This window comes from Pangasianodon hypophthalmus, chromosome 10 (assembly GCF_027358585.1).
Source record: "Pangasianodon hypophthalmus isolate fPanHyp1 chromosome 10, fPanHyp1.pri, whole genome shotgun sequence".
Lineage (NCBI taxonomy): Eukaryota > Metazoa > Chordata > Actinopteri > Siluriformes > Pangasiidae > Pangasianodon > Pangasianodon hypophthalmus.
Window position 1 is genome coordinate 5464576 of NC_069719.1, and position 23387 is coordinate 5487962.

Consider the following 23387-nt stretch of genomic DNA (forward strand, 5'->3'; position numbering starts at 1 on the left):
TGGCGACTAGATATTCTTGAATCATGAAATGTAGGCTATTTTATGTGTTACTTCATATTATGGAACAAGAAACTGTAACTTGTAAAAGGGGAAAGTTTTTTTTTTCTTCAGTTTTTCAGCACCATGTTGATTCCTGAAGCTCACCAGAAATTTCACCCCAACATCCAACTTCATTTTGTGTTGCTTTTTTTTTTTGTTTTGTTTTGATTCTTTTCAGCGAGATTGTGTGAGAAGCCAAAAGAACACTGACACAATAGAGCCATGTGTTAGTGCAGAGTGGGAAGAGAACAGTTAGTTTTGTAGCTCTTTATTTGTGTTTTTGGGCAAACCAAGCACGCCGTGTTCCTTTCCAGGCAGTCGAGGGGAGGGGATAGGAGGTCAGGGGTAAAGGGGGTTTGGGGGGCACGTGGTGATATGGTACAGCAGCAAGCCCAGAGGAAGCTGTATTACATGCCCTTCTTAGGAAGCAACTATTACTGTGAAATCTTTGTTGTGTTACACAATGAGTGTGTGATTAAGAAATAAACTTGCTCAAAGTGACACTTCTAGTTAATATTTCACATTAAATGTTGTGTGTTTACTCATATACCCATGTGATTGCATAGGTTAGCAAAGAGCGAATCCTAAGTAGATACCTCAGCCAATGTGTTAATCCAAACAAGGATATCTTATCTGGGAGATTTTGATTTTGGTGTAAATCAATGAAATGTGTCTTGACACAATTATGATGCCCCAAATGCTTTTACTATCATTACCTCAAAAGTTTTTAACTTAGCAAATTTGGAATGTACTAAACAAAAAATGACAATCACAGCATTAAAATATGCATCCTCAGCTTGTCATCTTTATAGCTGTAGTTTTAAAACCACACAGTGTACCTTGAATAGGACCATAAAATTAAGTAAACTAGCAGCCGCACTATCAGGATAGTTTACAGTCTCTCTGGAGTAATTACTGTTTACACTCTAGGGCTGTCCAACAACACCAATTGTGATACCCGTAATAGCTTACATATGAGAGGAAATGGAAAGTCAAATCAAAATAGAAACTTAGTCAGAAAGTGAGTCAACTATGAAAGCGATCAAAACCGTCACTGGTCCTGGGGAGAGTCACCTGAGAGAGTGAAGTTTTAAACAGGCAACGGAGCAGCACATAGTCACACGTGTGTGGGAGTGCGAGGTGGAGCACCACATTCAGGATTTGGCCAGCCTCAGCTTGTTCGGGCCGGTCCTGCCTGCCTATTTGCATACATTATCATGCCGTCAGGTCAACGGGTCGACGGCTTAGCACCCCATTTTGGCTGAGTGTTCCTGTAAATGCTACACTCAAAAAAGGATCTGTTTACATCATTGTCCTAGTGCATGAAAATTACACTGATATTTTAATTTTTTTTCAAGTATTTATCAAGAACATCAGGTCCTGATTTATAAACATAGAATGAACATATCCAATAAGAAAATGAGTATAATAATATATGCATGTGAAATTGATCTTTTCTTGCTTTTTCTTGTGCATGGTGTCTGTGGTCTATATCAAATAAACATAAAATCAAGCCAATCAAACGTGTTGCTGTGTGTATTTATATTAGCTTCTATAAATAGCAGTGGCCTATTCCAAGAGGTGAACTTGAAAACAATACAAACAATGAGGAGGAGTCAGTTCTTTACAGGAGCCCTTCAGAAACAAACAGCTCCCTTTAGTGGTTATCATTCATCATGACAGGCAAACCTTTGTTGTTGTTTTTGTTGTTGCATTAATCATATCTCTAATACGTAAACAAATGTATTACAATCTATAACCCATGATTACTGCTGTACGAAAATAAATAATAAAATAATAGTAAAATGTTAAAATATCAAAATGAAAACACTCAAACAAAAATGTCAATATTAACATATCTAAGGCAAGACAAAAAATGCAAAGATTAAAATATTTTTCTATACAATATGGCAAGACTGATTTGGTTAGTGTTCGATGTTATTTATACCCATAAGGCATAGAGTTGTTTATCACTCAGGACCATGGTGAGAGAGAAGCTTTCATCAGCAGGCACAATGAACAAAGGGGCAGCGAATGATCCGGATATGACCTTTGACCTCCCATGCCGAGAATGCAACTACTGTCCATCTTTGCACTCATGTGTGTACACTGCTCTTTGTCTCACGACAAAAAACACAGCCACTATTTTCCCTGTCCTGCTGTAGCAAAGTGTCAATTCACCACGCCTCCTGCAGGCTCATTTGAACTGTAAGTTAAAACCTACACATATTTTACTGTATATAAACATAAATTAATGTGGTAGAGGCATGACTGAAGACTGTCTAGTAGACGAAGTATCCAAATAGTTTTGCAGGGGTTCTTGAACTTTTTGCAGACTGGAATCCCTTTATTTTAGGAATATAGTCCTGCTATTCAAATATTCCAATATGTACAGTCATGTTTTGGCTCTATAATGGAGCTATAGAGCTTTCTGTTCCTGAACTTTCCACTGAAAGACAACAAAGTCTGTATAAACAACCTGACATTATTTATAGGCCTGCTTGATTAGGATTTATTGAGGTTTGGATTAAACCCATTCAACTGAAGTGATCAGTGAAACAGGATAATAACTATAAGACGTCAATAATAAATAATTTTAATATATAATATAATATAACATAATATAATATAATATAAAATTAACTTTAGTAACATTAATAATGGTGAGTTGTGATTTTTTTTTTTTAATTTGAATTTAATTTTTTAAAAAGAATTACAGACCTCCTGGCTATGTTTCAGACTCCTGGATCACATTTTGAGAACCACTGCTATGAACAGAATGTGTTATTTTTTTAATAAATCATTTTATAAATGTTAAATAAAAGTTCTGGGACAGAGAGCCAGAACAACAAAAGCTGTCACTGCTCAACTGCCTCACTGTATTCCAAAATAGCAACATCCTCACACTATAAGCAGGCAGCAGATAACTGGCACTGTGACTCAGGGCTAATACTACAGTTTAGTGATGTGTCGTTCATGAATGAGTCGACTCTGAGTCAGCTCTTTAAGGTGATAAAGACTTTTAGATAAAGAACTGATTTTTAGATGGGGGAAAGATGAATACAGTAGATCCTGTGATGAGTTTGCTGGAAATGCTTTAGTATTCTGTATTCATGATTCACTAACACTATAAATCTTAGAAAAGTACTGAACGAAGCTTATCAAAATCTGAGTAGTTTTGCCCAGTGTAATTATTTAGAGCCAGCTCTACTGACTAAAGCAATGCAAAATAGACTAGAATGCTGTCTAATAATTACAAGATAGTGAAAGATTTCACTAAACCAACTATTTTGGCTGGTTTAAAAAAAAACAACAACAGTGAATCAGTTGGGAGTCAAAAGAGTCAGCTCTTCAGCTGATTCACTGAAAAGACCTGGTATTCCCATCAGTACTAGCATACATTCTGCTTCTTCTGAGCCTTGGCTTATTGCTTTATATGAGAGATGGACAACTGAAGTGGATATAAAAATGTGTACAGCAAAGAAAGAGCCCAAATGCACTGCATGATTGACAAGGAGTGAAGTGGATCACAGTGGTTCCTGTCATCACAGAGGATATTAACGCATGATTATCTGTGCTCAGAGTTACCAGGAGCCCCAGTGCTGTAATCTAACCAGCCTGAACCAAATACTGAGCCAAATACTAACTGGCCTGAGCTGTAAAGTGCCTGGGAACAATCAATCACCATTACGTCCAACAATGCCAGCCAATCAGAAGCACAGCCAATTGGAGATTTCTTCCATAAATGTCAAGAAAAATAAACTTTTTTCTTTCTTAGATATCAACATGTTTTATAAATCAATTTATTAGTAGTTTTAGATTATGAGGAGTGTGAATTAGCTCTTGCTGTAGAGAAAAATGACATTAAAATGAGCAAATATATTATTATTATTATTATTATTATTATTATTATTATTACTACTACTACTGCTTCAATAGTAGCAGATTAATCATTGAGACTATAATAAACAGATAAGAATATGGTGTGTTTGGGGAAGAAAAAAATATAACTGTTGATATAGAGAGGGTTTTTTTTGAGTAACATAAGCTTTTCTTTATCCAATTAACTTTAAGAGAGAAAGAAAAAAACAGGGGCTGGTGAGGGAATGACTGTTTATAGCTGCTATAACGTAAGCGATAACAGGAACAATGTCTCACGGATTTCCCACATCATTCCACTGTACCTATACACAATTAATAACATTAATAAAAATGTAATCATGAAATTCTTGTTGATTATTTTCCTATAGCAGCTGGTCCAGTCAGTTTTATTCTTACTGGAATATTATATATAGTCTAGGCATGTATTAGTGATAAGAGAAGGTCTTAATATAAAAAAGAATCAACACAGATACTGGTGGAGTGTCCTGCCAATCTGTTGTCATCACTCTAAGCTTGTGCAACCAGTGGAAAGCGATTGCCGCACTTGGCAATGAAATCTGCTGCTGCTTTGCTCACACCAGACCTAACCCCATAACCGCTGATTACCATCACTCACAGAAGTGCCCTTTTCTCCAATAAATAATCTTCAATCAGCTACAATTTAGCAACAATGAGCTCTAATTAATTCAGCAACAGCCAATCCACTCCATATCCATCCCCTTCAATAGCAATATTGCTTTCTCTCACAACTTACACACCCACACATACACACACACACACACACACACGATCCACAGTTTCTGAACCCCACTTCTAAAATATCGCATAAACAGATGATCACATAACACAGATATCAGATTTTCATGATAGTTTAAGGACAATAAAACACAGTTACATTAGAGTTTAGCGTCCATTTTTATTGTAGAGGATCTGGATCTGGGGTGTGTTGAGGTGGTTGTTTATGATAGTTTAAAGTGCAGGTTACTACAGCAGGGTTGGAGGGGTTTGTTCACCTGAGATTAGAACATGAGGAACATGAAAGTTAGCACACTGTATATAACATGGTTACAGAATGATATAGACAGAAATTACGAGTGCCAAAATAAAAGATAAAGGAGAAGAATTAAAAGATACTCTTACGAAGCTAGCAGCACAATATGTAGAGGAGAGGGCAAAGCTTCTGTAATGAAAGCTTCTACAATACTATTAATGTCCAGTGCATTCTAATCAAGGTCTGTTGTGTGAATGAATTTACTGGTCTCCGTTATGATACTGCAGATCTCTCGACTGTCTGAAAAGGGTTGGATAGAAGGACGGCTGTAGGCTGGATAAGAGGGAAAGGATGTTTTTCTTAAAAAGAGACTTTTTCTACAAAAAGTCTTCTTTCATTCACACGCTTGTCAGCACATCTTTCTGTCCTGTTATTTCTTTCACGTTGGTCTAGACTGTCCAGTTCGCGTCTTCGCCCTAAAAAAAGACCAAAGAAGAGTTAAAAATGGATCTGAAACAGAGAAGGAGAGAAAAACAGAGGAATAAACATCACCAGTCTAACATAATAAAGAATCATTAGAAAATCATCCCTGTGATGGTCTGTATAGGTGTGTGTAGACACACAAGTGTCTGTAAAGTTACAGGATACGGTTCACGTAATTGAATATACAGCATTCCTGGAAGTTACAAACTAGGCTTCCAGGCATGGGGAAAAAAAAACATAATGGGAAAACAAAGCTGTTGTGGAAATTTTTGGGGGAAGTTGCATATTTGAGCATAGAGTTTCTTCAGCTGATATCACATACTATGTAATATACAGTATATATTTATACCACAACACTGTTGATTGTTCAGAAGGTGTTGATTCATTTTCTATAACAGCAGCTGACAGAAGTACTGACTGTTATTCAAATCACAGGTTTATATTAATGTGCTTGATGTAATACGTTATCGTTTCTGTAGTAACAGCTTACAAAGGGACTACAGCAGATAAAAAAATGGGCATCTTTGGAAGGAGTCTCCAGTGTCAGTGCTTTATAACATTCAGAGGGAAGCTGTAACTTTTTAAAACAGCAGAGTTTATGGTTTTTTGTTGTTCCTCAAAAACAGGACAAATTGCATTTATTGCTTATTAACTTAAAGAGAGAGAAAAAAGAGAGGCTGATGTGAGAACAACAGTTTATAGCTGCTATAAATGTAAGTGATAACTGACTTGTTTCATGGACGTTCCACAACATTAAATGTAACAATAAACATTAAGAGTATAACATGTTATTCTTTAATAAATAAAACTTTGTTGGCAAAGTTTTGATGGCAAACTGCTGTGGTATAAGAGGAACGAAACACTGGGCTGTTATTGAAAAATACACAGCCGTGTCACTGATCATTTTCCTATCACAGTATTCCCCCAAGTGTTTCATTTCTTACAGAAAAACTAAAAGAGTGTTCTGTACAAGCTGCAGAATCGTGTGTGTGTGCCATACCGGAGTGTTTTGTCTGAGGTGCTCTGTCTGTTACTCAGCTGAGTGGCGGTCTTAAACTGCGCCTCCAACCTGGAGTAGATACCTCCTGCAAGCTAAGGACACACCCACACACGCATACACTTAAGCTCACATAGACCTTTTCCTCTATACACTTTCTGATACTCTACTCACTTTCTGATGCACTTCCACTCCTCCTTCACACACTTAACAATGAACACAGTTCTGCTTTACCTCCTTAGTGTCCTTTGACTTGCTCTGTTCCAAATCACCGAAGCGCATCTTAGTGAGATGGTCAATAATCTCCACCATTCTCCTTTGGTCTACGCAGAACAGGAGAGAGAGAGAGAGAGAGAGAGAGAGAGAGAGAGACATCACCATGACATTAGAGAGTAAGACTAATAAATTAAAATCACCTGTCCTTTTACTGGAATGAAAATCTGCAGCCACATATGCCCTTTGTGGATAAGAGTGAAGACGACTGGAGTTTTAATCACCTCTTTCCAAATATGAAACATTCTGGATATCAATTTCATTATAATGTCAAGCTCGGTGTTACACACTTTATCAGTCATCTACGGCACTGAACATGATTCTTAATTTCAATCTTTCTAGTTCTTAAGTTCCATAGTTCTAGCAGTACAGCACATTAATTTGATCCACGTATCTGCTAAAGAATGTCTTTACTATGATTTAAGGCTAGTCATTGGGCAGTTTCATGTTTTCTCTTCACTCCACCACACCACAGGAAATCATGCAGATTAGTGATGATGGAAAACGCAGCTGTGTGTGTGAGACTGAGCGGATTAGAGGATAAATGTATGTTGGAGGAGTGCAGAGACCTTCCTCCCTCTGGGCATCCTGGTTAAACCTCATCGAGCGTGTGCTGTCCCATTTACTCTTCGGCATGCTCACTCTGGGGAAATGAGCGATAAGAAGAAAAGGAGATAAAGATAAAAAAAAAGACAACAGTTTGTTGGGATTTCATGGTTCAAACTAATATCTGTTGTAAATACACTGTATATGTTCATACACTGAGCTGTCAGTTTAGTAACATATTAGGAAGACTGATGATGATGACATACGTGAATGGGGTCGAGTCCTTTGAAGCACCCTGTAAAAAGTTGAACAATGCAATGTGTTAGAGAACGCTGGAGTTTAACTGGAGAGATCAACAAAGCAATATGTTGCTAACATACCTTATCTCCTCCAGCTCGCTCTTTGTGCTGTATGCTCGGTGAGGACACTTGTCTTTTCAAGGGCTTGCCTGGTTTTCTAGGCTTTTTTACAGCTGATAAAAAACATAAATAAATGTTAAACAGTAAAAGTAGTTCATGCCTGCAAACTTCTAGCAAAAAAAACAGCCTCTGCTTCTGAATTAAATACTAAATAATAATAATTTACACCCCAGACCACAATGTTTGGATGTTCTCTTATTTAATTCTAAAGGCATTTCAGAATAACCAACCAGTAAACCTGGAATTTAGGAATTTAGGAAAAAGGAATTTAGAAAAATAAATAAATAAAAAAATCAAGTCTGTTCTCCAAAAAAAACAATAAACAGACAAGTTAGTTGAAAGGATAACCTCTAGGTGGCACTAGTGAACCAGCTGTCACTGTTTGTCTCTGTTACTCCTTTGTTTCGTCCTGTTTACATTGTGCATTTTCAGCATTAAAACAGCAATTATTCAAAAAGAGTTTCAAAAAGGTTGAAACTTTGGCCACTGAGAAATATGAGACAGAATAGGCCACACTCTCGGAAAGATTTTAATGATCAAGATGATTATTATTATTATTGTTATTGTTATTATTATACATACTGAAAAACTTTATTTATTTTAAGTACAACCTCATCCTACCTTGTTTCTTTGCTGTGTCATCTTCATCCCCGACTTCATCCTCTGTGACCTCTGACCCCGTAGTGTAGTCCTCATCCTCAGACAGCAAAGACTGCTGCCGCTGTGTGAAGTCAAAAATCAGTCACAACATCAAGAATAAACTGTTTGCACCTGAAACACTTTTATTTTGGAGTGGGTGTATGTATATCAGTGAAACTGGATACACTGTACGTATGTGTGTGTGTGTGTGTGTGTGTGTGTGTGTGTGTGTCTGTGCGCTCACCAGCTGGAGACTCCAGTTCTTCAAAAGGGAAAACTGAAACAGATTAGAGGGAGTGAGAAATGGTTCTAGCTAACCCTGGCCATGGCCTGATTCTTCTTTGTAGTCCCAAAGTTATTCTTAAGTGTGAGTTATCTCCAAATTTGAGCTATCACTAAGTTTGAGTTATGCCTGAGTTTGAGTTATCCCTAATGTTAGTTTGAGTTATATCTAAATTTGAGTTATGCCCAAACTTGAGTTAAGTTGGTAGCTATCAAATGCAAAGTAAATGTAAGACACATCACCCTTCCATCAAATTCAACTGCATAGTCCCTAAGCTCTTATACAAGTCGAGTCCAAGTCACCAAGCCCTGTGATTTAATTATAATTATGTCATTTATAATTGGCTACTTATATAATTGGCTGACACTGGCTACCTTAATGAACTGCACCAGACTAATGTTATTTCAAGTTAAAAGAAACAGTTATGTAGCCTATGTCCATGTCAGTATCTGCAATATTCAGTAAATTATCCAAATAACAAGTCTTAATATCCTCAAGTCCTCAGTTCTAGCTTTCTCTGAGCATGCCTGGAGTGTTCTAGTTGAGTTTGAGTCTAGGTATACAGTTACAGCTTACTATCTTTAAGGTATAAGGTTCTAGCTAAGCTTAAGTCTGGTTATACAGATCTAGTTTACTTTGGCCATGCCTATAGTATACAGTTTAAACTTCCCTTTGGCATGGGAGTAGTGTTTTAGCTAACAATGTATATGTGTATACAGTTTTAGCTTACTCAGGGTTTGGTGGTGCTAGGGGTTAACAGTTGTTTTGAAGTTTTTGAAGTCATGGTGGCAATATCAACCAAACTAGAGCAGTAGATCAGCAGAGGAGGCTGATCTCTGTTGCATGGACAGAAGACACTGATTTACTTCTGGATATTTTTACAAGGCTGGGTGAACAGCCACATATAGCAGTAACATAACCAATAACATAAGTACCATGTGAAAGTAGTGATTATGATTATGACAATAAAATAAAGCAGGGGACTCACGGCAGTGACTTCTCTGGCTCGATGAACATTTAGGGCTGCATCGTCCAGTGTGATGTCGCAGTCATGCACTTGCTCGCTCTGTTTAGGCGACTCTGCAGAACTGCGACGCAAATGCAGCACAGCACAAACACAAGGGTAAACGTCTGAAGGTTAGTGAGTCATACACAACATTAAAAATGAAAAAATGGACAAAGCAAAAATAAGCCATTTCTCCTGTCCTCTGTGTTGTCTCTGTCAGACCAAATAATCCCTACATCAATAATATGGCTCGCAAATTGAGTCGGTTAAAAAACAACAACAATACTCTTTATTTTAGAGGTTGACATGAACTCCGGACCTGTCCGTAGATGTTGGGGGGCTCATGCACACAGCATCTCTGTGGAGCAGAAGGTCATTAAGTATTCGAGTCTGCACAGAGTTCACGTTGCCTTCACAGTCCCCAGGTTCTGCCACATTTACCACGTGGTCCCTCATCTTACAACCCTAAGGTATACACACACACACACACACACACACAAGAGAAGTGCAGTGAATACAGAACAGTTGGATAGTGTCCATTTGATAGTATGTATAGCTATACATGGTCTAAGCTGTATGTTTTTAGTTAACCCAGATAATAATGCACAGTTTTAGTGGGGTTCTCTGGTTCTAGCTAACCCTGAACATATCTATACAGTGTTATCAGTAGTGTTTAGTTTCATCAGTTATCTGGTTCCAGCTAGACAGTGTTATAAAATTTGTCTAGCTAACCGCGAGACTAGTTATACAGTTTGATTTGTTTGGTTCTAGCTATTAGTTTGGTTCTAGTTGTCTATTTTTAGCTATACATGAGTGTATCTACACAGTTTTTATCAGAACTGTCTGGTTCTAGCTAGACAGTTTTGTTGAAGTTGTCTGGTTCTGGTTTTAGCTAACCCAGGGTGTAGGGTTCTTGCTAACCCAGAGCATATGGTTCTGGCTAACCCCAAGCATAGCTATGCGGTTTCGTCAGAGCTGTCTGTTTCTACCTATCCCTAAATTTGAGTTCTAGCTAGAAGCTATACATCTTTATGAAAACTACCTGGTTCTACCTACTCCTGGATCTAGTCACACATTTTATGAGCTGTATGGTTCTAGGTAGACAAGTGTAACTATTCAGTTCTTAATCCTGGGCATAGCCACGGTTTTATGACAGCTGTCCATGTCTAGCTGGATATGGTCTGGTCTTCTTGGGGAGAGTGATATAGATTATCTAAGAGACCCTACACATAATCAGGACTTATTCTGCCTAACACTGAGTATAGCTATACAGTTTTATCAGAGTTGTCTTGTTGTAGCTAATCTAGTCCTGAGTATAGTTATATAGTTTTATCAGTGGTCTGGTTCTCGCTAACCCTGGATGACTCAGCCTTTTATGCTAACTGACAATCCTTAGCATAACTATGCTGTTCTAGCTCATCTAGGGTATAGTGGAAGTATTTTAGCTCACATTGTTATTCAGTTCAAGCTTAACCTGGACAGGGTGGTTTGTTCTAGCTAAGCTTAAATTTGTTATTTATTTAAACTTGGTTACACATTTTTATCTGGTTCTAGCTCACTGTGGGCATCGCAGCTGGGTCAAAGCGTAGCGCTCTCTGCTTGCAGCAGGGGTAGATCCCGGCACCATGCTCGCTGCGATCGGCGCCCATGCCCGGGTACACCACAGCCTCGGGGTGATACCTGCACTGGGTCAGCTCACAGCAGAGGAAAACCTGCAGCAGAGGAATACCTACATTATTGGCTAAAAATACTATAAATACATACAGTAAATAAATAAATAACAAGGCTATTTGCAGTCAATATATGCAGTAGCTACTGAATAGATAACAGTATGAATGGTAAATTACACTTTGTTGTAATAGAAAATCTCTAATAGGTATAAAAAAATATATAATATATGCAAGTATATTATATATACAAAATATATGTAAGAGATATGTACATTGTATATACAACAGTACCCAAATTATCCATGGATAATATACAATGTAGGCCTACATACAGATAATATACAGATATATGTATAAAGATAACCTAGACTATATATTATGAATCTACAATTATATAGAGATAATACAGACTATATGGTATAGAAAAAACTTCAGGATGATTACAGGCAGTAACATCAAGATTTTAGTTACCTAGGTAAGATTTGTGAAAAAAAAGACTCTAATGGTTAAATGAGTGGAGTTGAATGAGATTTGAATGATTTTTTTAGTCATTGAGCCCATCCCCAGTACAAAAGCTCCACCCCCAAAACTTACAGTGGTTCAACTAGAGTTAGCATGCTAACGAGAGTTACCATTAGTGAAGACTGTTATAACATCACTTTCAAGCGCACTTGGACATTCAATTGCTTGAAAGCCAAGTTCCAACTCTATAAACATGCAACCTCCCCTCATAATGATTTATGAGGATGTGACGACATGTCTATAAAAAGACTGACAAGACACCAATCCAAATGCAAACACACACTGCTGGACCGGAAGAATAGAGTTTCAAGCAAGTTTACAGGAAGTGTAAGTATATTTACCTGTTTACAGCAAGAGCAGGTGAGATAATTAATGGTGCCCCAGATCCTCCAGTAAACCAGCACCCATGATTTCAGCTCTTCATACAAGCTGTTGAGATACTCATGAACGTCCCAGCCCTTTTGCCTGAGGGAATACAAACAACACAAGTGCACAAACCAGCCCATACTCACAGCATGTTCACAGAAGTAGGGAAGATACCAGATCACACCTTTACTTATTGATGTTTGAAAAGAACCAATAATGTCAAATATGTGCAAGAGGCAGACATGGCTACAGAGATACGTATGTACCTGCTGTGTGTGTAGACGATGTCCCCATGATGGTCGATGTTGATTTTGCCCGGAACGCAGGAGATCTTCCTTTCTGTGTCTTTGGTGAGAAGCTTAAGGCAAAGACCACACCTGTGGAAAGACAGTGAAGAGAAAAAAGAAGATGAAGAAGAAGAGTAGAAATGAAGATGTGACATTCAAACTTATTCACCCTTATACCAGAGCACAGCATTATTAATGCATTCTTTTGCTGTTTTATGTAATTTGCACAAAATATTAATGCATTCAATGTGTTAAAATGCCCTTAGAGGACTAAGAAGAGGTCCATATTGCAAATTTCTGCCTGACCTGTACAGCGTAGCAGCATTTCCTGGAGAGTCGTGATTCTCAAAACCTTGATTATCAAACAGCTTTTCAATCTTCTTCTGGAACACTTTACTGAAAGATGCATATCACAGCAAGATTAGAAGCTTAGAAAAGGACTACATTTGTTTTTTTGTTTTCTGATTTATCCATTTCATTTCTTTGAAAATACAGGTTTACCTTTTAAACTTGTCCTTTTTGTCCTTGATATCGTCTGCTTGGTTGTGTGTGAACAGCAGGGCGATGCGTGAGGCCAGGTTGCTGTTGATGCAGCTCATGTTGCACGGAGTGGCGACGATGGCGCTCATGTTTTCGTGACAGTACTGAATGCACTCCTCCACCTGCAGACACAGTATTTAACCTTCACCTAATGGCCATAACTAATTAATGATCATCATCCATACATAATCACAGGTCAGAGGTTGGCTAGAAAGTTGTGAAAGTCTACAGGTAGTTCTTAATTTCCATCAATAAATAATACAAATTCAAACTGTTACACAGTTTATACCCTGCATAGCCATGAACAGGAAAAATGACCAGAAAACACACAAAAAAAAAATCACACAAAAAATAATAAATATACTTTTCTTATACAGTATTAACTCTATATTATTATTTTTGTGATTTGAGTACAGCAGGAGTTTAATCCAATCCTCCTTTCAGACAGTGAACAGAGTCGGACTACACCATCACACAAGCAAACAATTTTCTAAGTGGTTTGATTTTACCTTTTTTTTTTTTTAATCAGCAAGGTTGGAAAATTGCAGCTGCATAAATATTGCGAACTTCAATATTCTAAATTGTGTACTGGGGCTGCATTGTTTTCAGAATGCATTATGAATTATGAATTATGTCGACCAAAAAATGAACCTCTGGAAGTGGTGCAATTTATTTGTGGGTCGTTTCAAAGGGGTCTGAGATCGCGTTTCACCTTCACACGGATCTGACACCACCTGAACTGTTGAAATGGACAACGCTTTAACTCCACCCTCTCCATTTTCCTTGATATGATTATATGGATATCAAAGGTCATGCAGCATGCTGAACACACCACACAGACACCCAGTACTACACTGAACACTTACTAAAGAATCCACACTTAAGTATTATCAATAAAGTACTGACACTTAAAACCTCAATCAGGAACTGCTTCATATTTGAATACCAATGTTCCTAAATACCAATTTATTATTAGGTATTATGAGGTATATAAAGTAATATGAAACCATTCAAATAAAATCTTTGCTAAACAATATACTGGTTAATATGTGTAGAAACTACTAAAATGGCCTTGAAAGGTCTCTACACCTTTGCCCTTTGTGGCAGCAAGTCACCATAGTGTCTCAACGCTATTACAAAAGGGCAACAGGCTACACTGGGTAGATGCGATTCTGTTCGTAAAAAACTCAGACTGATACGGAGTCTGAAAAGGAGACGTCTGTCCACCAGCGTTAAGAAATCGCTGATGTATCCGAGAGGTAGTTTTGTACTTCAACCTGCATTAGCTGACATTGTTGACTGCTGTCAGCTAATGTAGGCTGAAGTACAAAACTACCTCTAACTATAAAACTAATATACTGTAGGTAAATGCTAGCACATAGCTAGCCAGCAGGTCAACTGCTAGTAAACTGTATGTATGCTTGTAGCAACTACTAGTAAACTGTATGCTTCTCTTCCTATATTACCTCCCCAGCAGAGTTTTTAGACTGATGCTATTCTTAGTCCATGACGTAGTGAACCAATATCAGGACGTATTTATTGATAGAGACTTCAGAGCACTTCTGTAAGTCGCTCTGGATAAGGGCAGAATGCCATAAATGTAAATGTAAACTAGCTAGCATTTGTAAACACAGGCTAAACATGAGTAGGATTTCAGGATCTTGATTTGATTCGTCGTATCTGTAGCCAAACCAGGCAAAACACAAAACACCAATCAAAATTTTGCTAATCACTGATTTTAACTAAGTTAGCTAAGCTGCAGATTCTGTGACATTGTCATCCGTTAATAATTTGCATAGCTGAACTCACAGGTATTGCTATCAAGTCTGTTTTCTTATAAAAAGTATTGAGAAAATCTTTGTTTTAAATGGAAAAGTCTTAACAAATCTGACCCAAACACCAATCTTTATCATCAGAATCCTAAAGTATCCTAAAGTAGCTAATTAACTAGTAATACTAAAGTAGTTGAGTATTATGTTTTTGAGTGCAGGGGTACTTTAATCATTCTTAAATAGCAGTAGACGTACTACTGTCTTTTCAGTATGAGGTTAAATGCTGAACTAACCGACATCTAAGCAATCTGTGATTGAGGCTTAGAGTATCCACACTTGCTAAAACACACACACACACACGCACTTACTAAAGTAACCACACTTACTAAAGCATCCATCTTCAAGAACTCGGATGAGATCAGGATAGAGATGACATTGCTGGGCTCTGAAACCAAACACCAAACACGGCACACCATGACCAAACGTGCACGTCACAACCAGCCACACACCAACCCCACCCACCATCATTCCACACACCACACATGAAGGAAAAGCTCATCGTTTAGTAACAAACATCAAACACTCACAATACCCACCAAGACACCCGAGCCTGGTATCTTTACTTTCATACATCAAACATCTCAACAAGCACACAATCACTCTTATGAGACTCGGTATATCTCACCCAGAGTTGGCTTGTCTACGTGTTTCCCAGGTTCATCTTCCGCAGAGTTTCTCTTGACATAGTTCATTAACCAGTCGAAGATCTGGACGTCGCAGTGCACCGAGATGTCCACCTCCTCCCAGCGCTGGGCGTCCATGGAGAGGTACTCGGCGAAGTAGCGCATTTCTCTGACCAACACGTCACGTGGACACTCAAAGTCCTGCTTCAGGTTCTTTGCTTCGTCACACACATGGATCACCATGATAGGGCTGAGATGGACAGACCAAGAGCAGCAATTAAAGGTGCAGTATGTAATCTGTAGCATTTAATTTGTGTGTATATATATATATATATATATATATATATATATATATATATATATATATATATATATATATGTATATATAGATCATTTATTTAATTTTTCAGGGCTGGGGAGTTAGCAGAACTTCTCAGCTAAGCCACTTTTCTAGAGAACACAATACCACTTTTTCTTTTCCGATACCGATACTGATACACCTTGAGTATCAGTTGATATTGATATCCAGTCCAATAATTTTTTTATTTAAAAGTACTAAGCTTTCAAATTTGGCTTTTAACTTTTAATATATATTTTTGGCTAAAAACCTGACTTACACAAAAACACACCTTTCACACAAAAATCACTTAGATTGCAAATATAATAAATATAAGAAAATAAATATATAATAAAAATCAATAAAATAAAATAAAAATCATTTCCAAGCCCAACTCCAGTCTTTCATTAGTTACAGCATCGGATCAAATTCATGCTTATTTTCTCTGATATCCGATCCACCATTTTTCTTTGCTGGTGTCAGCCCGCTACATATCCTGAGTATCAGATCAATGCCACATTTTCCCCTCAGCTGGAACAAAAATAGGCCCTAATGAATCTTGGACTTCTCAACATCATGCTAAAGGAGCAGTTTGTAATATTTAGAGCCATCTACTGCGTACGAGATGAACTGCAGTAAGTCGCTCTGGATAAGGGCGTCTGCCAAATGCCATAAATGTAAATGTCTGCAGTTACAATGAAAACATCAATTCCCCCCTAAACCATCGCACAATCTCTGTTCTTAATGAAAAGGGTTAGGGCTGAGCAGCTTTATTCAAGTTGGTCAGAGCTTGAATATCTTGAAGATCAAGGTCAGTTGCATGCAAATTTCAGATTATAGTTTGAAACATACAAACAGACAATATACATAAATTGCACTTTTAAAAATGGAAGTGAAACAGTTATGGCATAATAGCATACTGTATATATTTTGCTTTTTATTTAGATTTTGAATTTCTAAAATCAGCATAGTGTACACTAGAGTATTGCTGCCTAATACTAATAACAGAGTTTTCCTTTAACTCTAACCACAACAGTACCTCACATTCAATGTTGAAACTAAAGGGAGGGAATGAATGAGCACCTTCAGTATAAATAAGTCTAGCTTTACCTCTTTCCTCTGTCTTCCTTCTCTTCGTCCTCTGTGCTCACAGTGTTCTCAGTCTCAGCACTGGCTCCTCTAACAACAGGGGTCACACTCAGTCCTGAGAAAGAACAATGTAACATGTTAAAGCCTCTCAGATATGTTATTGATCATTAGCTGACATAGTTTGCTGCTAGTGTGTAACTGTACAACAACACAGATAATGTTAGCACATAATGTAACTAGTCTTCTAGATAACCACTAGTAAACTAGCTCACATTTGTCACAGGTAAAAACAAGTGGGATTTTAGGATCTGAGTCAGGACTTAAATCATCATATTCCCAGTGATTTGTATATCTGTAGCCAAACTTATCAGTATATCATAACAAGCAAAATTTTGCTAATCACTGACTTAGCTCAGTTAGCTATCTGGCTTACATTATCAAATACACTAAAGTCTTTCTGAAACACTTTAATGATCGCCTCCTCATGAAAAGGACAGTGCGATGAAAATAAAAATTTCCCTTACTTTAATTGTATTAAATGAGCAAGGACATGTTTGTTGTCAAGTTTTGTCACTGGAGCTGTTTTTCCAATATTGCTAACAATTAAGACAATAACTACCAGTTTAGCAATAACATAAATGAGCAAACTTGGGACACACTTGGCTGACTGACTACATTTATAGTAAGGAGGACATTGTTTAAAATTTATTTTTGGCTGAACTCTTTTAAAAGCCTAAAGGCATTTGCATCAGGCAATTGACTTATAGGAATTATATGGTTCTTAATAGTACAGCAAATTGTGTAGAAGGTAGTGTTTTTCCCCCCGAACACGTTGAACTGAGTGTCTCTGAGCAGGGAATAATTTAAGCTAAAGTTTGATAAATGTGATCTACATTAAGGTCCAGGAGGAAAATGAGTTAGAAATGATCTCTTTCTGTAGCAGTGTCTATGTACACTGTCCCAAATGTTATTTTTAGTTTTCTCACCTCACATCCAATAGTTTTAGTTTTTTTAATATTAATATCAAATTTGGTTTACAGCAATTTCCTGTTCAAACCCTGCTCCTTTGACTTACCTGACACTGAGAGTGTGCTCTGATTGGTCCGTGGCTCCCCTGTCTCCCCAGTAAGGTCCAATAAGGTGGATCGGATGTAAGCGGAGAGCGGTTCAGATGGAGAGCCACTGGCCCCAGTCAGTGCATTACACTGCTCGTCTACTAGGGGGAAACTCCCTGTGCTCTTCAGCTCATCAAACCTGCGTGCGCACTAAACACACACACACACACACACACACACAAGAACAACACCCGACCAAAAAGATATATGTAACAGTTTGGTCTCATACTATCTGGTATCAAACTGCTATTTAGATTAAAATGAAGATTTAAAGACAGCTTTTGTTGTCACATATACAAGCACAGTAGAGTGAAATTCCTTCCCATGCTTATTACAACTTGCTAGGAATAACCTTCTGATCCACAACCAAGAGCCTTAAACACTGAGTCACCACTGCAAAATTAGCTATCGAGCCTCAAGCGATTCCTTTAGTAACATCCAGTGGCAGCCAAATACTGTATATAAAATCAAACATTTGCAAAGTGTTCATCTTCATAAAGTCCTCATTCACAACTACATACTTTTAAAATTATGTTCAAATGCTAATTACCTCTTTTGAGTGACCAATGTTAGAAAAAAACTTGCTATTTGACCATCTTCCATTGATTTGCTCACCATTCTAGATGCTGTGCAATCATGGGGCAGCGAGCTCACTGCCCCGCTTAACTTCCACTGAGTTATTATTGCACCTAGTGGTCACAAATGAGAACTGCAACAAATGCTAATAGAGATCCACTGGGGCAAGAATCATGCTGCACGCATACATGACTATTGACTGCTAGACTGTATGCTGTATGCTGTCGACTCTCAACTGCCTATTACGGGGTATTATCGGGTAGTACGGACAGTAGTCTATAGTATAAGCCAAGTGTGATAGCCTCTCAAGTTAAATTGGTTTGAGGCTATGTGGTTATTAATGCCGTCCTGTTCCACCCAAATCTATGTCACAGCAAATACTTGTAAGTGTGCTGCGTTCTTGGACACATGTCTATGCTCTCTCTTAGAAGTCTAGATGTCTTATAAGGCTTCAATATCTATGAATGTGCCTGTAAGAAAACAGTCTGAAAGTCCATTATGTGAGACATATGGGTGACTACACCAGCCACTTCTGATGTCACTTTACGAGAAAGCGATATTTACCACCGCACTATTCTACCACACACTTTAACCCTGTTAATTATTATTTTTTCTGTATTATTTCCTCTCGTCAGCACCTCAAAAGATTTTGGAACGTAATTGGATCACGTTAATACTACATGAATTATTCACATTCATTCTACATAATCCAATCCAGTAATTAGAAACTTGTTTAAATTTAATTCAGTGTAAGCAATTAAATTACATTTTGAGGATTAACATTTTGATTAATATTTGTATGTAAACTATAAGTAATATGTTCTCTTAAATCTGACTGACCACATATTCCTTTTTTTTTTTTTAAGTGTACCTAGTGTACCTGCTGCACAGTTAATAGGTTCAGAATATGAGCTATAATGCAAAGTAAGACACTATAGTGTATAATGAGAGCAATAAGTTTTGTGAGCAAACAAAATTAGAATGAAGATTGGTATAAATATTGGAATAAACATATTAGCGGTTGGTCTTGGAGTGGGCTGGGTAAGACTCCCATACCGGGAGTTATTCATATGTTTCCAGCCCCAATACACTGTTTTCTATTCCAACTTGAGGTCAGTGACCAACTTTTACTTCTTAATTACCTCTTTAGGAGTGAAACCAGGAACTAGGCGGGCTACGTTCTCCCAGTTGATTGGCTGTGTGGTTCCCCATAGCGACCTCAGAACCATGTCCAACACCAGGAGACTGTTATCATACGGGAAATTATTGTTCACATTACAAAGGCGATTCATGATCTGAAAAACAACAGAGGGAAAGTGTTGGTCCAAGAATAAAAAAAAACATGCAATATTAATAATATTACCATTTACTCCAGCACAACACCACCAACACACCTTTATACTTTGCATGTAATCTGCTTACCTTAGATTGTCTACACTTATCTTTGCTGTTCTGTTTTTATTATCTTTATTATCTCACTATCACTTTATTATGTGAACACTTTATTCCACACGACACTGTACGCATCTACCTCACTTACTGACTTACAGATATGTGTGTCTTGTTAGTATCTGGTGTCTGTAATGTCATGTGAAATGTCTGTAATTGTCTGCTGCTGTGACAAAACAATTTCCCTCAGGAATCAATAAAGTTCTCTCTCTCTCTCTCTCTCTATCTATCTATCTAAATTATATGACCATAAATGATCCGAACAACAAAACAAAACACAACACAGCACTCATCCTGGGATGCAGAGACATCATATATTTTGTAGTATACAAACTGCAGTGATGATCCGTAGTTTAATACTATAGAGGAAGACATCATAAAATGCAATTTAAAAAATTATTTTTTCTGCCTGGTCTTTCATTGGTTTAAGGTCTGTAGTATCTGTAGTGTCCCGTCTGTGTTTTTGTCTGTTGTTTTTGTCTGTTGTTTTGTCTTGTAATGCTTTTCACTGTTTTATTTCATTATTTTATTTGTATTTTATTTTGTTGCAGTTTGAAACGATTTGATGTTATAGTACAGCATTTTGGCTGATACTTGTTGTCTTTAATATGCTGTGTAAATAAAGGTAACTCCTTTTTTTTTTTTACATTTGTAAATACATAAAGGCAACAAGTAAGTACTGTAAGTATTTGGTTGGTACAAAACAAAAAATTAGGACAGGACAACACGAGGTAAAGAAATAATCAAGGAAACATCCAGAAAGGACAAAAATAATGGAGGGTTGTGCAATCATATGGAACGTGTCTTAGAGACTTATAGGAACGTGGTTTACAATTATTTCTGCAATTGTTATTAAAAGGAATCAGCTCTCAAGTATATCAGGAAAAGAGACCTGGTATCTAGATATGTTTTCTGCCGAGCTACACTCCTGAGCTGCTGGTAATCCAGACCTCCCCCCCCCTTCACTCTGGACCTGTCCACTGGCAATGCTTCATACTGCCACGAAAACGCTTCAGCTGTTTTCCATGGACTACACCAACACACATTGTACTCACACACACGCACACTACAGTGTAAACCCATATGAGGATGGGTTCTCTGTTGAGCCTGGTTCCTCTCAAGGTTTCTTCCTATCACCATCTCAGGGAGTTTTTCCTTGCCACCGTCGCCCTGCTTGCTCATCAGAGACGGCACACACACACACTTCACTTTACTTTTGTTTGTGTAAAGCTGCTTTGAGACAATGACCTTTGTAAAAAGCGCTATACAAATAAAAATGAATTGAATTGAATTGAATATGTTTTAGTAGTAGAAGGTTCTATCTGGGTTAAAAATTAACAGGAAATAAATCTTATAATACTAATATCACCATTTTTTTGTTTCTAATTTTGCTTCATTTTTAGTTTCTAATGGCTGCTCTAAGTAGTTTTTCTAATGATGAGCATTCGGGTAAAAAGTGCAGAGAGAGTATTTTAGTTCTATCTTTCCAGTTCTACCTTTCTGGCTATTGTTAGCGATGTTAGTACTAATGTTTGGAGTTGTCAGGTACTTGAAATGATGATAGCTCCCAGAGAATCGTGATGGAGAGGAAATGTGGGATGCTGATGCTGAGGATCTCAGATAGCCTGCTCAATATCTCCAGCTAGAAGGACAGATACATGGACCAGAGCTAAAATAATGAAAATGATCATCTGTGGAATCTAGGCAGTGTTTATATTCACAATTTGTCAAAATTTATCAGACCATTTGTTACAGTTTGTCACAATTGCTAATAACTATACAGCAAGCATATGATTACGTGTGGTGAAATGTGAGCTGTGGACAATCTTACACTGTGTTAACAGGACAGAGAGATGTGTATGCTGTCAGATATGAATTGCCAATTAATAATGATATGTTGCAAGTTGAAATCAGATATCATTTGTCAACTGGGAAAGATGTTGTTGTTGTTGCTGCTGTTGTGTTGTCATGATATGATAAAAGTGTGTATATTTGTGGTATTATTTTTCCTAGTTTGAGTTCTTTAATGACTTGACTTGACCAGTCTTTTTGTCTGACAGATGAATACAGTTATAAATAATAAATTTAATAATTAATTTAAAGGTAAAGAAATCACAGAACAGTCTGCATGTAGTAGCCTGTACTACAACTTGTAGTGTATATATTCTGAAGAGTAGCAGATATATAATGCACTAAAACAGTAGATAGGAAATGAAAAGAGGTTTTTTGGGTTTTGCTTACGTTTGTTGTGGGTTTCTTCTCTCTACAGTGATGTTATTGTCCTCTTCCAGCAGTTACTGAGCACTTTAAACAGATGTCCATCTCAGTGAGGAGTCACACCGGGTACATGCTTTAAAATAGAAACAGCTGCATGTTGCTATAATTCTCTGTGTGTATGTATATGTGTGTATATGTGTGTATATGATGTTTATGTGTTAAAAGGCTTAGCTAATGATGACCGGCTGCTGCATTAATGCGCTCGCGGTGTTAAATTGGGATTAATGGCGTCTCTCATCAGTGGATTTGATGCGCAGCGGCAGAAGAAAAAATGATATACATTTGCAGATTTCAGTAATATTAACGCTATAAGGCGCTGATGCTAAACGCGGTTCTCCTCTCTGAGCCGGTCAGCCGCTCCTGTTCCTGTCTGCGCGCGCTTCCGGTGCCGCACTGCAGCAGGTGCGCGCGGGCGTTCTCGTTGCCATGGTGACCAGCAGCGTCCTTCCGGTCATTCATGGGCTGTAAGGGTTTATGATTTAAAGAGGTTTGCGGTCCAGTTTTAGATGACATTTGTTTCATTTAGATGACACTTGTTTTACTGATATTTCACTTAATAACATTTTAGTAAAGTGCAAAGTAAAAGACATGCTATAACAGCGATAAGTTCTGTTCTGAAATCTGATTGGCTGAGCAGCGCTCGAAAGCTGTGACCGCATCACAACAACTGAACTCTGTATTAATGCGCCAGGCTCTAAACAAATAAACCCTTCACACTGTTACTAACAGTCTGACTCGTTACAGCACAGTGAAAATAAGTCTGTATTGCGAATATAGTTAATAATAAGTGTAATTAATTACTGGACACTAAATTTTATCATATTTTTCTGTCCACTGAATAACCTAATCCTAAACCTAGTATGTTGCTAAGCAACAAAAACTTTAGTTAGGGGACTACATTGCATAATAGAAAAACTGTGTGTGTATATATACATACACACTGTATGTATGTGTATGTATACATACATTGTAGCAGCTGTAGTGTTGATTAGTGTTCATTAGAAATATTTTCTGCTTTTACTGTCTTCAGCTGTCATATATGTCCAAACAGGCGTCATGTCAGAACCCACAAAAGGTCACAAGTTCAATTAGCTACATAAGTTGTGTATTATTTTACTAGCAGCTCTCTTCAGAGCTCAGTGCTGG

At 37.6% G+C, this 23387-nt stretch overlaps 1 protein-coding gene across 3 annotated transcripts; it reads right to left on the reverse strand.

Annotated features, from left to right (window-relative positions):
- Positions 1–4817: 4817 nt before the first annotated feature.
- Positions 4818–23272, reverse strand: sanbr (SANT and BTB domain regulator of CSR). Of its 3 annotated transcripts, none has more exons than XR_008302544.1 (22): positions 22206–23272; positions 19658–19810; positions 17900–18089; positions 16846–16939; positions 15401–15648; positions 15102–15160; positions 12905–13065; positions 12710–12799; positions 12383–12493; positions 12092–12215; positions 11118–11270; positions 9878–10023; positions 9541–9640; positions 8514–8546; positions 8252–8351; positions 7592–7683; positions 7478–7506; positions 7235–7308; positions 6627–6715; positions 6396–6487; positions 5177–5388; positions 4818–4934 (listed from the first exon to the last, which is right to left on the reverse strand). XR_008302544.1 is itself a non-coding variant. In XM_053237658.1 (22 exons), exons 3-22 carry the CDS (start codon positions 19805–19807, stop codon positions 5352–5354), a joined length of 2172 nt encoding a protein of 723 aa, XP_053093633.1. In that variant the 5' UTR covers positions 19808–19810; positions 21514–21606; positions 22206–23272; the 3' UTR covers positions 4818–5351. The 3 variants fall into 3 exon arrangements, 2 of the variants coding, with proteins under 2 accessions (XP_053093633.1, XP_053093632.1); XM_053237658.1 differs by adding an exon at positions 21514–21606 and having other exon boundaries at positions 4818–5388; XM_053237657.1 differs by having other exon boundaries at positions 4818–5388.
- Between the last annotated feature and the right edge of the window lie 115 nt (positions 23273–23387).

Coding starts and splice junctions, on each gene's coding strand:
- sanbr (XM_053237657.1), bottom strand. CDS start 19,807: ATGAATCGCCTTTGTAATGTGAACAATAATTTCCCGTATGATAACAGT. Junction 6,488..6,626: donor AGTCAAAGGACACTAAGGAG/GTAAAGCAGAAC, acceptor GTGTGTCCTTAG/CTTGCAGGAGGTATCTACTC. Junction 5,389..6,395: donor ACCTCAGACAAAACACTCCG/GTATGGCACACA, acceptor GTCTTTTTTTAG/GGCGAAGACGCGAACTGGAC.